The sequence below is a fragment of the Penicillium longicatenatum genome (assembly GCF_028827895.1).
Source record: "Penicillium longicatenatum strain IBT 33135 chromosome Unknown contig_7_segment0_segment0, whole genome shotgun sequence".
Taxonomy (NCBI): Eukaryota; Fungi; Ascomycota; class Eurotiomycetes; order Eurotiales; family Aspergillaceae; genus Penicillium; species Penicillium longicatenatum.
Genome location: NW_026643124.1, coordinates 3,579,687 through 3,593,953, shown reverse-complemented (window position 1 = coordinate 3,593,953; position 14,267 = coordinate 3,579,687). Strand labels below are relative to the sequence as shown.

General features: G+C 50.4%; 6 protein-coding genes across 6 annotated transcripts; 2 read left to right on the top strand and 4 right to left on the bottom strand.

Annotated features, from left to right (window-relative positions):
• Positions 1–429: 429 nt before the first annotated feature.
• N7484_011599 (TLD domain-containing protein) lies at positions 430–2,511 on the bottom strand (the record flags this gene model as incomplete). Its single annotated transcript, XM_057121986.1, has 2 exons — positions 430–2,321; positions 2,469–2,511. 2 exons carry the CDS (start codon positions 2,509–2,511, stop codon positions 430–432), a joined length of 1,935 nt encoding a protein of 644 aa, XP_056967740.1.
• Positions 2,512–2,926: 415 nt separating this feature from the next.
• On the bottom strand, positions 2,927–4,643 carry N7484_011598 (glycylpeptide N-tetradecanoyltransferase swoF; the record flags this gene model as incomplete). The annotated part of the gene is made up of 4 exons (XM_057121985.1): positions 2,927–3,124; positions 3,184–3,967; positions 4,049–4,499; positions 4,559–4,643. 4 exons carry the CDS (start codon positions 4,641–4,643, stop codon positions 2,927–2,929), a joined length of 1,518 nt encoding a protein of 505 aa, XP_056967739.1.
• Positions 4,644–5,129: 486 nt separating this feature from the next.
• On the bottom strand, positions 5,130–6,897 carry N7484_011597 (tetrahydrofolate synthase; the record flags this gene model as incomplete). The annotated part of the gene is made up of 3 exons (XM_057121984.1): positions 5,130–6,536; positions 6,626–6,763; positions 6,880–6,897. 3 exons carry the CDS (start codon positions 6,895–6,897, stop codon positions 5,130–5,132), a joined length of 1,563 nt encoding a protein of 520 aa, XP_056967738.1.
• Positions 6,898–7,529: 632 nt separating this feature from the next.
• Positions 7,530–9,753, bottom strand: N7484_011596 (putative phosphoinositide phosphatase (Sac1); the record flags this gene model as incomplete). The annotated part of the gene is made up of 3 exons (XM_057121983.1): positions 7,530–7,706; positions 7,766–9,492; positions 9,546–9,753. 3 exons carry the CDS (start codon positions 9,751–9,753, stop codon positions 7,530–7,532), a joined length of 2,112 nt encoding a protein of 703 aa, XP_056967737.1.
• A 395-nt stretch (positions 9,754–10,148) lies between these two features.
• Positions 10,149–11,108, top strand: N7484_011595 (Rab family GTPase; the record flags this gene model as incomplete). Its single annotated transcript, XM_057121982.1, has 5 exons — positions 10,149–10,218; positions 10,292–10,311; positions 10,371–10,397; positions 10,484–10,675; positions 10,761–11,108. The coding sequence occupies 5 exons, from the start codon at positions 10,149–10,151 to the stop codon at positions 11,106–11,108; spliced, it is 657 nt and encodes a 218-aa protein (XP_056967736.1).
• Positions 11,109–12,082: 974 nt separating this feature from the next.
• Positions 12,083–14,068, top strand: N7484_011594 (MICOS complex subunit MIC60; the record flags this gene model as incomplete). Its single annotated transcript, XM_057121981.1, has 3 exons — positions 12,083–12,196; positions 12,258–12,360; positions 12,426–14,068. 3 exons carry the CDS (start codon positions 12,083–12,085, stop codon positions 14,066–14,068), a joined length of 1,860 nt encoding a protein of 619 aa, XP_056967735.1.
• Positions 14,069–14,267: the final 199 nt, after the last annotated feature.

The following is a 14,267-nucleotide window of genomic DNA, read 5'->3' as shown; positions in this document are numbered from 1 at the left end:
TTGAGCGCTGGAGTCTTTGGCTTGGGTTCAACATCTTTGGCATGTTGAATGGGGGGGGGGCATTTTGCATTTCGGGGTTCGTTTTAAGGTTTACGTTCGGTTCACATGCATGCTCTCACATTATATAACGCAGAGTTCATGTAGCGTGAGTTTAGTTATTTGCTTTGTATTTGAACCATTGGGTGAATAAATATCTGCTGGACGGAGTTCTCAATGTCAATTATATTTACATCATTATAGCATTATTCCCTGCTTCCGCGATCAAGATGACTGGGCCAAAGTTTGGTTAATTCTTGATTAGAGATTGAGTCAGAGTAAACACGAAGATATGACAGCCGATCTCCAAATGCAGGCGTAATAAACAAGTCACTCAGGTAGATAGAGAGAAGTATTCATTGAAAATTTGCAAACTCTTTCACTTTGATCGATTTAAGAATGCCCATATTGTTGCGCTTCATCTCCAATAATGCCCGCCGTCTCCAAAAGCCATCGAGCACTCTCCTTTGCTGAATCACCTGCTCCAGCTTTAAGATTGACATTGCGTCTTCTTTCTGCTTCACGTGCTTCGAACTCCCATCTCGCACGCTGCGCCTCAACGGCATTTGAGTTTGGGTCGGAAGAAGATGCTATCTCTGGATCTGGGACAACACCCCAGATCTCAAGACTATATAAATCCAGTCTGGTCCTCGTTGGCTTGTCGTTGATAGATGCAGTACTTGGTGGCAGGAAGACACCATCATGACGGACCGGCGCAACGTGCAGTTCAGCTGATTCGAGATTGACGTCGATGAGTAGACTACCTGCACCATGAGGACTCGGATGTGTTTGGTGAGTGCGGGAGGAGGGGGGGATTTGACATCCGATTGCAATGCCGGAATGTGTAGAGAACCAAGCTGCCGGGAGATTGGATTTCTGAGCAACAGAGGGGGAAGAGTTCCCTTGGAGGACTTGGTGAGTTGGACATAGCTGGAAGAGGTAGGGTAAGGGGCTGGTGGGTTGATTTGAGGAACTACTGCTGCTAGACGAGGATGACTTCCAGGACTGCGGTAGATATGCCCCTATTGTAATAAGCTCCTCAGAAGAACCTTCCACTACACCCTGTAGAATGAGGAGAGAAGCGGATTGCCAAGTCAAGACATGATGGGAAAATGAGGTGAGTGAGGAACCATGGGCGGCAGTGGAGAAGACAGGGTGAAGGCGAACTCCACTGCGAAAGAGATTCAAAGATGCTGACACGGAAGGCAGGAAAAATGACAAGTGAGACAAGAGTGTCGGGGTCAGAATCGTCGATTCGAAGCTGCCAGGGAGCATTACCGGTGCGGGAGGAAGGATTTCCTCAGGTTTCTCCATTGGCTCTTCCTCTGACTCTGGAGCTGCTCCTCTCTGTCGTCTCTGAGAAAGGTTCAAATTCTTGCTGAAAAGAAGATGTTCGAATAACGGTGTTAACGGATCAAAGAGATATGGCAGTGACGACGAGACCGTCCTGGCAAAAGCCCGATATGAGATGCCCCCATCGGTTTCCTCCGGGGAAAACGCGGCAATAATGCTATCAGCCTCTTTCTGAATTGCATCGACTCTTTCCGGGCCGAAATCGGAAGTATAGGTCTTCACAGATTCTAGAGGTTTCAAAGGCGCAATAACAAGCAGCAGCATCAACAGCCGCCGAAACGTATCAATCGATATTCGGGTTTCGTAAACTGTCTGATCAACCCGATGATCGTGCTTAAAGACTTCAATTGCATCAAGTGATTCCAGTGCAGCAAGAGCAAGGTCATCATCTTCATCCTCGTCATAATCATCATTCGCCGGTTGATCGATCGAGAAGCCAGGCGCATGAGTCTGAGTATCAAAAGCCGATTCTCCCTCCTCTATGGCCAATTTGTTGTCACCTCCCTCTGCCTTCTGACCATCATGTGCCATATCCTTCTTCCCAACGTCGGCAAGACTACCAAACAATAACTTCACCCGGTCCTTGCGTCCCCGCCGCAAGGCTTTCCCATAGCGCTCGGTCAGCAGCACGACAACTTTCACCATCGCGTCGAAGGTCAAGACACTTGGAGCCATGGTATTCTGGAATGGAAAGGCACCAAGATATGACACCATACGGAACAGGACCGGTCCCGCATCAACGGGGTTATCGTGAGTGTCGGCGAAGCTCCCATCGGGAATACCCAAAAAATCAGACAAGGTCTTCTCATTCCAGTATTTGAGACCGCCCTGTTCCAAAGCGCGAGAAAAGAAATTGTCTTTGAAATGTGTGAGCTCCAGTGGTGTGAAACATTTGGTTGCGAAACGTTCCGCAAGAATGTAGCTCAGCTCCTCTGTTTATAGTCAGGTACGGGTCTGCTGGTACACGGCACATGGAGAAAAGGACACTCAGGCCAACGAAGCCGGGTGTCGTCATCTCCAAGTGATGCCTCAAAGAAGTCCATCTGCTTTCAAGGATTCAGAATTTATGTCACACTGACCTGGTGTTGCTCCACTATATTCGGTGGACTGACCGGCACCCATTATTGCGCCAAATGCGGGGAGATTCCCCGCTGTTCCACCTCGGTATCTGAGGGTCGCAAGTAAGTATTAGAGTGATAAATGATAAAGCAGACTTTCAGGAGAGTTTCAGAAGCCTAATTCTTTGAGAGGTAATTGAAGGCAACAACATGGAGGTGGAGAAAGCGCAACGTTTCAGATGACGACGTCAGATATGGTTGCCTAAGGTGTCAATACTCGGCCGCGGAAGATGTAGCGCAGACTATGAAATCGTTTGCCCAGTTTCAAGCTTGCGCCATAACAATTAATATTTACTCTTGACAGTGTTTATGTTTCAAAATTGATATGTTTTGTATTTCTGTTCTTCATGGCAGCATAAGGAAATTCGTTTCTGGGTATTTAGGATTCAAATCCACTATCCAGCCAAATTTCTTCCAATTTACAGCATGACAATTCCAACGCCCCCCATCTTCTTCTCATCGGGGAGGTTCTTGTCATTGATACCACCGGGCACGGGTCCCGCACGGTAGTTGTACAGATAGAAGTGGAGCTGACCATCACCGGCACCAAACTTCAACTGCTCAAGGAATAGAGGGTTGTCGTGCAGAGTGAGCGCGTTGAAAACATCAAACTTGGCCTGTAGATCGTGTTAGCAAGAGGGCATGGCATTACAAGGGGTATTCATCTTAGTCATACCTTCTTGGCGCAAATCAGAGCATCGTTCATCAACAACATCAATCGCTCCTTTAGAGCCTTAGAGTTGCCGGTGAAGGCTGTCTCGGTCGCATAGTAGTAAAGATAAGCAGCGCGCACAGTATCATGCTTTGGGTTATTGATGACAGTAGACTCGAGGTTATAGAAAGAGAAGAAGTCTGTGATCTTGTGGGTCTGCGGGTCCTCCACAACGTATGACCAGACAACCTGGTCCTTGCCTTCAGCTTCCTTGTACACAAGCCAGTGATCAATCTCCTCGCGTGTGAAAGCCTGGTTGAGCTGGAAGCGTTGCATGTATCGCTCCAGGAGGTCATATACGGCATCGATATCCTTGGCCTTCATCGGTCGCAAACCAGGTGTCGCGGTGTGATCGGGGAGGTGGTTCTTGGTGATCTGACGGGCCTTCGTAGAGCCATGAGGGAGAGGCGAGAAGCCGACCTCGTAAAGCTTCAGCCAGTCCAGCGAGCGGTGATAGTACCGACACGAGCTGATGGGTGTTGGCAGAATAACACCACCAGTGTAGATGGCCTGGAAGATGCCATTGAGGTAGCAGCGACGGGTGATCTCCTTGATGAGGACAGGAGTCAAGCGCTTAGAGCGCAGCTTCTTGTGGATGCAGAGGAAATTGATCTCAGTCACCTTGATCTTCTTATCGCGAACACGAACTTCGGTAGGCACACCACAAATAGAGGCGACCAGCTTACGCGACTTGGTGGCGCGCACACCGACGTGCCATTCTTTTTTCCAGCCAGGAGACATCAGAGCCCTATATGATTGGAATGGTAACAAACGATCAGTAACACAGTTTCTGGGTCGCAGAGAATATGAACCAACGGGGTCAACACACCAGTGCAGGAATGACTGTGAGTAGCTGAATCGGAACATGGCGTTGTCATCCTCCACATAATGATTGTTCAACAGCTCATACAATTCCTTCAGCTCCTCCGGGTTGGTCAAGTCCAGAGTACACCACTCAAAGCCCTCAATGAGCGCATCGGGAGTCTTCGACACCTGCTCCGGGTCGATGATCTTGATGGGGCCCTGAGTGACCTCCTTCTTACTTGCCTGATCATCAAATCGGGGAACAGGCTGGGTCTGCCAGAACTTGTATGAGGCCATGTCCTTCTGGTTCTTGCCGTCGAGCGAGAGTCCCGTTAACAATTGGGAAATGTCCATGTTGGCGAGCATCTGTGCAGCCTTGTCTTTATCCATACTGGCGAGCTCGCTTTTCAGCGCAGGGTTCATCTCCATTAGAGATTCAATCATCTTCGGGGGGAGCTTCTTCGTGCCGGAGCCTCCTGCTTGTCCGTTGGTGTTAGGTGTTGTTTCTCAGAGGAGTGCTGGTGGTATCGCTTACCCTTGTTGTTCGAGGGGTTAGCCTCTTCATCCTGCTCGGGGCGCTGGGGAGCCTTGCCCTTGCCCTTATCGTTGGAGTCAGACATGGCCGGTTATTGGGGAGTTGGAATAATGTTCACTAGGTGAGGTTGGGAGGAGGGGAGGATTTCATTTGGGCCCCACGTTTGACCGTATGTAATCTGCGGATCGGTGGGGTAAGAGTGAATTTGGACCAATTTACAACCGTTTTCTGGAAACAAGGATACGGAGGTGTGCAGCCATAGTAAATATTTTCATTTTGGAAGCTGGAACAATTGGTGATAATTAATTTTCTCGCATGACGGCGATGCAGCTACGTGGCGTGTCGAGTATGTGACAAAGTAACAGCTTGATCGTGCAAAATTAACCTCGGGAATACATCACGCACTAATGATATACGTTGGTATTGCGCGTTTTTTGATTGGTAAATAAACTGGGGAATCTCGAATTGTTGAAATCGACTAAAGACTAAAATCAAACACCTCTATAGCCACACCATATATCATCATAAATCTCAAGTGTTGATACAAGAATCTAAATAAGATTGGAAGCAACTAAGCATCCTGGGAATAGGGCTTCGTCTCGATCACATCAAGGAACCCACCAACCAAGTGCAAACTACCAGTGACAAAGGTCATAACTGGTGCTTCATCCTTCTGCAGGACCTTGCTCTCCTGATCGGCCACATCCCGGGCAAAGTCCACAGCCTCCTCGATCGTACCAAACACCTGTGTTTGGGCATGTGGGTCAATTGAGGTCCAGGCCTCGGCAAGTGACTTTTGGACTCGAAGGTGGTCGATATCATCTGCATTGGTGTTCATGCTGACCAGATCAGGGCGATAGCCCGCTTGCTTGTAGGTGACATTTGTACAAAACACAGCATGAGTAAATGGGATTGTAGAGCCCAGAGCTGTGGCAAGAGTCTCATGCAGAGCACGAGCCAGAGCAGTACTGTCCCGGGTCTGCTGGTTGAAGATCAAGATACGCGGCTTCTTCGAGGCCACATCGCTTGAGGACGAGTCTTCCTGGATTCGCGATGCAAACCATGAACCGGCCAGCCGGATACTCTCAAGTGTATGTCCTCCATCGATATACCACGACACATTCTTCTCAAATCGAGTCTCGCATCGGCCACCAAGGCGCGTCTTTTCAAGACCCGCCTTGAATTTGGCAGGGAGAGGCTGGGTCATGATGTCCTCCGGGATATCGGCCACGCCAGTCGTTCTCAAGTATTCGGCCGCAGCGGCGACAGCCAATGATGCATTTGTGTATTGGAAGTCACCTGCAAGTCCAAGCTTCACTTCCGTATCTCCCACTCGAAGGTCGGGGTGAACGGACACCACATCTAGCTGGGTATTTCTGTCCGCTGCGCGCTCTGCCAGCACCTTTTCTGCGCTGGGTGCTTGGGGTGCAGTAAAAGCCCGGACACCGGACTTGATGATGCCACCCTTATGCCATGCGATCTCCTCAATTGTTGTACCCAGCATCGCCGTGTGGTCAATACCAAGACTAGTGATCGCCGTCGCCTTCGGCTTCTCAATCACATTTGTGCAATCATACTGCCCTCCAATACCGCACTCAATGACTGCTGCATCTACACCTTCACTGAGGTAGGTATGGAACGCCATTAAGGTCAGGTAACGGAAATATTGAGGTTTCGTTCCTGGCGCAGTAGGGTCTTGGCCGGCCAGCTTGGCGGCCTCCTCGAGGCGGTCCCATACTTCGAAAAAGTACTTGGCGAATTGGGCTTCGGATAGCGGCGCGTTGTCGATCTGAATGCGCTCTCGTGCGAACCGAAGATGCGGGGAGGTGTAGAGGCCGACCTTGTGGAGGCACGGGGTCGACTCGTCGGACTCTGGCTGAACATATTGAGAGAGAATGGTCGAGATAAAAGCAGACGTCGATCCCTTGCCTTTAGTTCCAGCGACATGGATTGGGTTCAAGCGATCAAGGTCGGAGGGCTAGATGGACAAAAGTTCCAGTGTCAGCCCCCGCATTCCAAAACAAAATTTAAGCAGCACCAATATGCATCAAAAAAATTTGAGCGAACCTTGTATCCAATACGCTGAAGCCATTCAACTGTTTCTGGAATGGAGCGCTCGTTCATCTCCTTCCTGGAGACGGATTTCCGGAGCTCCTCCACAATTGCATAGTTTGTCTGCAATGAATTGAGTGCCACAATGGCAGCCTAGAAACCGAATGCATTATTAATATCTGGACATGAAGAAAGAAGACCGTATGGTTTTCTAGGGCTGCACGTTTGCTGCCGGGCGGCAATTGGTGGATGATGGCCGGAGCACTTACCTCATATGTGCGAGTCATCGCGGGCGAGCGAGTCGAAACTCCCCGCCGTGGAAAGGACCAACGAAAGGATCTACAGATCCCTCTCATGGACAAGTGAGGCCCGTGTCTGCAAATATCAGAGAGCAGGCGGGGTGTTCGCAATAAAAAGAACCCCGGAAGCTCGACGATTATTTGGTTCAGTGATCCAAGCTCCCCTCGGGAAAGCGTTACATGGATGGATCAGCCATCGGGAATATCACGTGAGATAAGTTTATCTTCGTAGATAACATTGATTACTTTACGCTGTTTACCTAGACACTGAATAGGTGGTTGATCAATAGATATTTTTGGCTGATATTTCTACCCCAGATATCGTCTACCTCTTCGGGTGCTAAGCAGCAACGGGCACGATGCCCTTTCATAGAAAATGGTGGCAACCAGCTCAAACATGGAGCCATGCAGAGAAGGATAGAAATGTATCAGAAAATAGAAGTGAAAGGAGAAAGGAAAAAGCATGACGATGCCACCAGACAAAAAAATAGAAGAAATGAAAAGAGGCTAGTTGGGGAGCCATGGGAAGCAAGTAGTTAAAACATACAGCCATGAAGTGTACATGTGAAGACAAAAGAAGAAGTTAAAGGGGGAGCCAATGGGACCGTTCCGCAGCGGATTTATTCAATGCGGGTCTTGCCTTCTTCCAGAAAGACAAGACGAGCATTGCTGACACCACGTTGGTGTCTTCTCGAAGGGAGCCATCGGCCAATGATCGGATCACTGCGGGCTTTAATGATAGCATCTTGGTATCCTTCGGCTCCGGCAATGGGTGTATTGAGCTTGGGCCAGTTGACCTAAGCGCGAATTAGTCACTTAATGAGTCCACATGTTAGGTGAGGAAAAGTCGACTTACATATAGCATGCCATGCCCATGCATGAAGCGCAAGGAGTAGGCACCGACGATCAACCAGAAAATGATAAACAGACGGAGCGGCCAGACCGCAGCATCCGGCAGCCGGCGAGTGAGGGTCGCGACTGAGACCATGAACAAACTTGCTGCAAACACATACGGTATAGCTTGGATCACAAGTGGCCGTCGGTCAAAGAATAGTTGGATGTTCACGGCCATTGAGTCTGATGGGAGATAGGTTCCCAAGAAAACATCGAATCCATCTTGACGGGGTCCATCCATGAAGTTGTTACGCACATATCTTGTGATCGAGTTGTTTAGATCTTGAAGCGCGCCAGCCCGGGTGCGCTTGCCTGTCCGAGTAAAATCGGTCTTCAAGGCACCGGTGCCAGAATAGGACTTGGAGACAACATCAGCGTTATCAGCCCAAATATTGCGGAACAAGTCCTCGAATTCCCGGTCATCATTAGCAGTCTCTCCAGGTTGAAGGACGCCAGCATCCGTCAATTGTCGGGTAAGAGCCCAGCGACCAAGCATACTCTGCACAACATTGGTTCGGTCAAGACAGTCCATGCAATTGGTGCGTACAACGCTTCCTTGTGTTGACCGTATATCCAACTGTCCTCCTGGAGCACCAGGGGCTTCCACACCGCGGAAATAACCGCCTTGCGCTAAGCCTTCAGACAAGCGGCCCAACAAAAGTTCAGCACGGTGCCACTTAAGGCCCTTGGTCTCGTTGTGGAAATCAAAATACACATAATGCAGATGATCCATCTCCTTTTGCTTCAGGCCTGATTCTAAAGTATGCATCTTTTCGGACGTCTTCTCACTAGCCTCGGTGCTTTCATGAGACGATGTGATCAGAGTGCGAATCATCTGCTCATATGCATTCTTCACTCGCTCTTCTCGGCCTTTCTGATTGACGAGATTGACGAGATAGTTTTCTCCATAGAGACGAATCTGCTCAGAGAAGTGCTTGCGTGCGGCTTCGACAGCGGTATCTACTCCCCGAACCTGTAGTTTTGGTGTGTACTGAAGATTGTTGACCTCGGCCCAGAAAACAGGGACACTGCCACGCGTCTGTACGAAGGAGTACACCTGAAGGTCCTTGCCCTTCCTGCCATCGGACATGGACTGTCCTCCAGCAAAGCCGGACATTCCACCGGTTGCATCGTTAAGAATTGCGATTTGCTCGGTTTCATTGTAGTTCGCGACGTGGCCTTCCTCGTCAATTCCCCGTGAGAAGTATCGTGTGCCTGCTCGGTGTCTGGATCGGCGAGTAATGAGGGCGAATGTGAAGGAGGTGGACTTTACTCGAGCGGGTGTAATGCGTAGCATGCCGAACATCACAGGAAGGATGTAGGGGTCCACACCAGGCTGTGGGCCATACCGGATGCCGCTGGTGTCATTCTCCCCCAAGCTGAAGTCAATCAAATCGGACTGGATAAAGCGGTTCCAGAAGAAACGATCGTCGGCGCACTTCCACATGGGAAGATCCGTGGGATTCTGCGATTGGCGCTGGAAGCTGTTGGTGAGGTCTAAGGAGTAAGAGAAGTACATGGGACCGGTGCGAAGCAGGTTCTTGACCAGCGCAAGGTAGGTATCTTCGTCAGTATCATGAAGTGGACGTTCACGCATTGGCAGAAATTCGGTTGAAGCGACTTTGTACACCATATGACCACGGAGCCGTCCCATGGGCTGCGCTTTGGTGATGACAATGAGATACTTGTCTAACGGTGGTCAGCGCTATCACTTAGTTCTCATTTGTCCGGTCGCAATTTACCTAACTTCAGCTTGAGAATTCCCAGAATTCCAGCAATGCTAGAAATCCGCTTTGCACCGGCGAGGGGCCCATCGTTGAGACGGAGATCTCCAGTTGGCCGGTCCACCACGAGGGTTGGTGCCTGGGGGGATGAGGGCGATGTAAAGGCATAATGGGAGGGCGATGCATGTAAATTAACATCCCTGAAAGGAAGGAGTGGAGGCGCCATAGCGAGCAGCCCCCTCGGAATTGATTTGAAGTAGTGTTGGTGGGGGAAATCAATACAAAAGGGGAGAAAAGGAAGGTGTATGTTATCGCAATTCAGGAACACATGATCGACCGCGGCGCAGTCAATACACGGCAGGCGCGGGCCTGATGGGCAGTAACGACTTCATAGTGAAAATGAACCAGTCATGGTTACAGTACCCGCCACACCGCCCCGCTACTCATTGTGGCTGGACTAACTTCCGTCATCCATTTCAGTCTGCCTTAACTTCTGATCTTCCTTTCGATAGTGGAAGACCTTAACTCGCCGTTGGTGACGACTAAGCTTTTTGTTTGCCTTGATCGATTATACTTCCAACTTCATCCGATCATCCCGACTTCCTCCCCTGAACAGTGATCATGGCCTCCCGACCTCAAGCAGGCGCCCGCCCCGGGGCCAAGTTCGCACAGTTCAAGCTCGTCTTACTCGGTATGCTACTCGATGATCTTCTTTCTTAGTTTTGATGAGATTCTTGACTGACCAAGTTTTTGGATTCGTTTAGGAGAGTCCGCTGTGGGAAAGGTTCGACTTCCGCATCGCGATATTCAGTATCAGGCGCTAACATGGTCTTCATCCTCCAGAGTTCGCTAGTCTTGAGATTTGTGAAAGTGAGTGGGCCAATAATTATCATCCTGGGCTTCTGGGTACCTAGCTGGTCCTTTCAAAGAATGAAGTTGCTGACGGGGCTGCCTAGGATCAATTCGATGATTACCGGGAGTCGACAATCGGTGCTGCCTTCCTGACCCAAACGATCTCCCTCGATGAGAGTACCACAGTCAAGTTCGAAATTTGGGATACTGCTGGCCAGGAGAGATACAAGTCCTTGGCTCCCATGTACTATCGGAATGCCAACTGTGCTGTCGTGGTTTATGACATCACCCAAGCGGTATGGACGACTCCTCTGCGCTCCTATTTCCTTTTTTTTTTTTTTTTTTTGCCTTGACTAATAATTTTGACTTTTACGACAATAGGCTTCTCTTGACAAGGCCAAGTCCTGGGTGAAAGAACTACAACGCCAGGCGAATGAGAATATTGTGATTGCTTTGGCAGGCAACAAGCTTGATCTGGTTACCGAGAGCCCCGATAAGCGGGCTATTCCCACCGCCGATGCCGAAGCTTATGCTCGCGAGGCAGGCCTTCTTTTCTTCGAAACCTCTGCCAAATCCTCGACAAATGTGAAGGAACTATTCACAGCCATTGCGAAGAAGCTCCCTCTCGATCAAGCCGGCCCTCGGAATTTGCGGGCCGCCCCACGACCTGGCGTTGACCTTCGACCCGAAGCTCCTGGTACTCAGGGCGCAGGTGCATGCAACTGCTAAATTCACGATGCATCCTCTAATCCTTTACAATAACTGCGCTCTCGAAACCCCTTCCGACCTTGCGGTGCCAGAAGGAGATACCTTTCCGACGGTCGACTTCCGTAAACTGTGCTGACCTCGGAGGCACTCGGTCGTAATGTGGCCTGCTCCCCCACCTTGTCTTCGCTTGAGAGGGTAACGCTCGGTTTACTGTTTATCTAGTCGTCTCGTCTCTTCATGATTCCTCGATATTTCGCTCTCCTTTTTCTCCTTCCCTGTTCCCTGATAGTTCTCCCAAGTCTTCCGACCAGAGGATTATAACCTTCTTCACAGACGCATCTGGAATTTGGCTTAGACATGCTGTGGCAGGACCCGCCTGCTTTTTTCTCGTGTACTTCTTGTCCCTTTTTAACCCGGCGTCTGCATCTGCTCTTTCACCTACGTTCTTGTTCGTCTCTTTACCGGAGCTTCTTCTCTAGTATGCCATGCCCAGATAATATATTTCTTTTACATTGTACCTAGCTTTCCAGCTGGATCTTCTTGCTGTATTGTTCACATCTATAATTTTTCGGCTTCTTCAATACTGGACTTTCCAAGGTTAGGAGTGTTAATATCCATGGATGGACATACTGGCTTGCTGGTGAAATGCTGTATGTATATATCGGTCTTTCGGAGCATTGGGAGACAGGCATGCGACCACTTTCAAGGTTTCCAAAGTTTACTGGAGAGCTACTGGAAATAATTACACCCATGGATTGGTTTTCGAATTGGAATCTTGGGTTAATCTACTGTCGGTCTTTTCCTCAAATTCTAGCATTGCATAGGTATATACGAGTACATAGAAGCTCCAAAATGCGGGCGATGGATGAGGAAACCAGTCTGACCGCCTGCAGGATCATCGGGGCGGATCGCGAGCGAACATCGACTTCCCGTTTTCCTATCCATCTACCTTTTCTCCAATTCTTCCCCGCTATTCGGCGATTGTGCGGCTAGTCATGCTGCGCTCTTCATTTGCACCGAGTCGGCAGCTGCTGTCGTCCCCTGTTCGCCAACGGATCCCGTCGCAATGGCTGTCTAAAGCTGGTGCGAGCAGCCAACTTTCGGGTCAGGTACGGCAACACCACCCTACATGTTCCAGTACTACCTTGCTAATAATTGATTTTTCGACAGCGCTTCTTTGCTGACTCCAAGGCTCCTACTGCCCCGACACCCGTTACACCTTCCACTGAGTCGACTATTCCTCACGGGAGCATCCCGAAGCCCACGGAACAAGGTACCGCCAGCCTCTCTACTTAGTCCGCCTTCTACATCACGTATACTAATCTGTGATCTTTGCAGAATCCAAGGCTCCCAAGTCACCAGCGCCCGTCCGCAAGACCGGCCGCTTCCGTCGATTCTTGTTATACCTGATCCTGACCTCCGGTCTCACCTATGGCGGCGGCATCTTCCTCGCTCTGAAGTCCGACAACTTCCACGACTTCTTCACCGAGTATGTCCCATACGGCGAGGAATGCGTTCTCTACTTCGAGGAGCGTGACTTCTACCGCCGCTTCCCCAATGCCTCCAGACACTCCAACCGCATCGTTGCTGCTCCCCGGGAGGAGGGCAAGCCCGTCACAATCCCCAGCAACAGCGGTCTATCCTGGAAGGTCGCTAGCGAGGAGTCAGGAAGTGATGTCTCCAAGAGTGGCCCTCACATGAGCTCCAAGGCCAAGGAAAGCGCCACGGTCATCAAGGCGAAGGACGAAAAAGCCTCGAAGACAGAGACCAAGGCTGAGCCTAAGGAAGAAAAGAAGAAGGAGGAGGAGAAGAAGAAGTCAGTTTCTCTTGATGAGCCCAGACAACCCGCAGTTGCTACTGTCAACACTATTGAGCTCCTGAAGACCCAAGACGGTGATGAGACCGTGGTTCAGGAGCTGGTCAAGACCTTCAACGACATTGTCACCGTAATCAGCGCCGACGAGAATGCTGGCAAGTACTCCGCACCGGTTGCCAAGGCCAAGGAGGAGTTGCAAAAGATTGGTGAGAAGATCTCCGCGATCCGCACCGAGGCTCGCAGCGCCGCCCAGGAGGAGCTCAACAAGGCTCATTCCACCTTTGATGAGTCCGCTAAGGAGCTTATCCGTCAGTTCGAGGAGATGCGTGCTACTGATATTGCCCAGTTCCGTGAGGAGTTTGAGGCTGAGCGCGAAAAGCTCGCCATGGCATACCAGGATAAGATCAACGTTGAACTCCAGCGCGCCCAGGAGCTTGCTGAGCAGCGCCTGCAGAACGAACTTGTGGAGCAGGCCATTGAGCTGAACCGAAAATACGTCCACGATGTCAAGGACCTGGTTGAGCGTGAGCGCGAGGGTCGTCTGAGCAAGCTGAACGAGCTTTCTGCTAACATTAGTGAGCTCGAGAAGCTGACCACCGGCTGGAGCAATGTCATTGATACCAACCTGAAGACTCAGCAACTTCAAGTTGCCGTGGATGCTGTTCGCTCCGTTGTTGAGCGCACCGAAACTCCCCGTCCCTTCGTCCGTGAACTAGTTGCTGTCAAGGAGCTGGCTGCTGACGACCCAGTTGTCGATGCCGCCATTGCCTCCATCAACCCCACTGCCTACCAGCGCGGTATTCCCTCGACCGCTATGATCGTTGAGCGCTTCCGCCGAGTTGCCAGCGAGGTTCGCAAGGCCAGCTTGTTGCCCGAGGACGCTGGTATTGCAAGCCACGCCGCTAGCATGGTGTTGAGCAAAGTCATGTTCAAGAAGGATGCTCTTGCTGACGGTGATGACGTGGAGAGCATTCTGGTGCGCACTGAGAGTCTGTTGGAAGAGGGACAGGTCGACGCAGCTGCCCGTGAGATGAACGCCCTTCAAGGCTGGGCCAAGATCCTGAGCAAGGACTGGTTGGCTGATGTTCGCCGGGTGCTTGAGGTCAAGCAGGCTCTCGAGGTGATCGAGACTGAGGCCCGTCTCCAGTGCTTGCGGGTGGAGTAAGCGCATTTCTGAGCGATGCTGATTTCAATTTATCCTGTACATCTTCGTCTTGTCCACAGGAACTGTACGTCTAGTTGTACTTTTGCGTTAGACCCAAATGCTAGAGGTTTTTCTATGTCCCAGCTATTATCATGATTACTGTAAAGATCTTGACTCCTTATATGAGGAAGAGTGAATAATTAGAAAAAATTGCTATCTT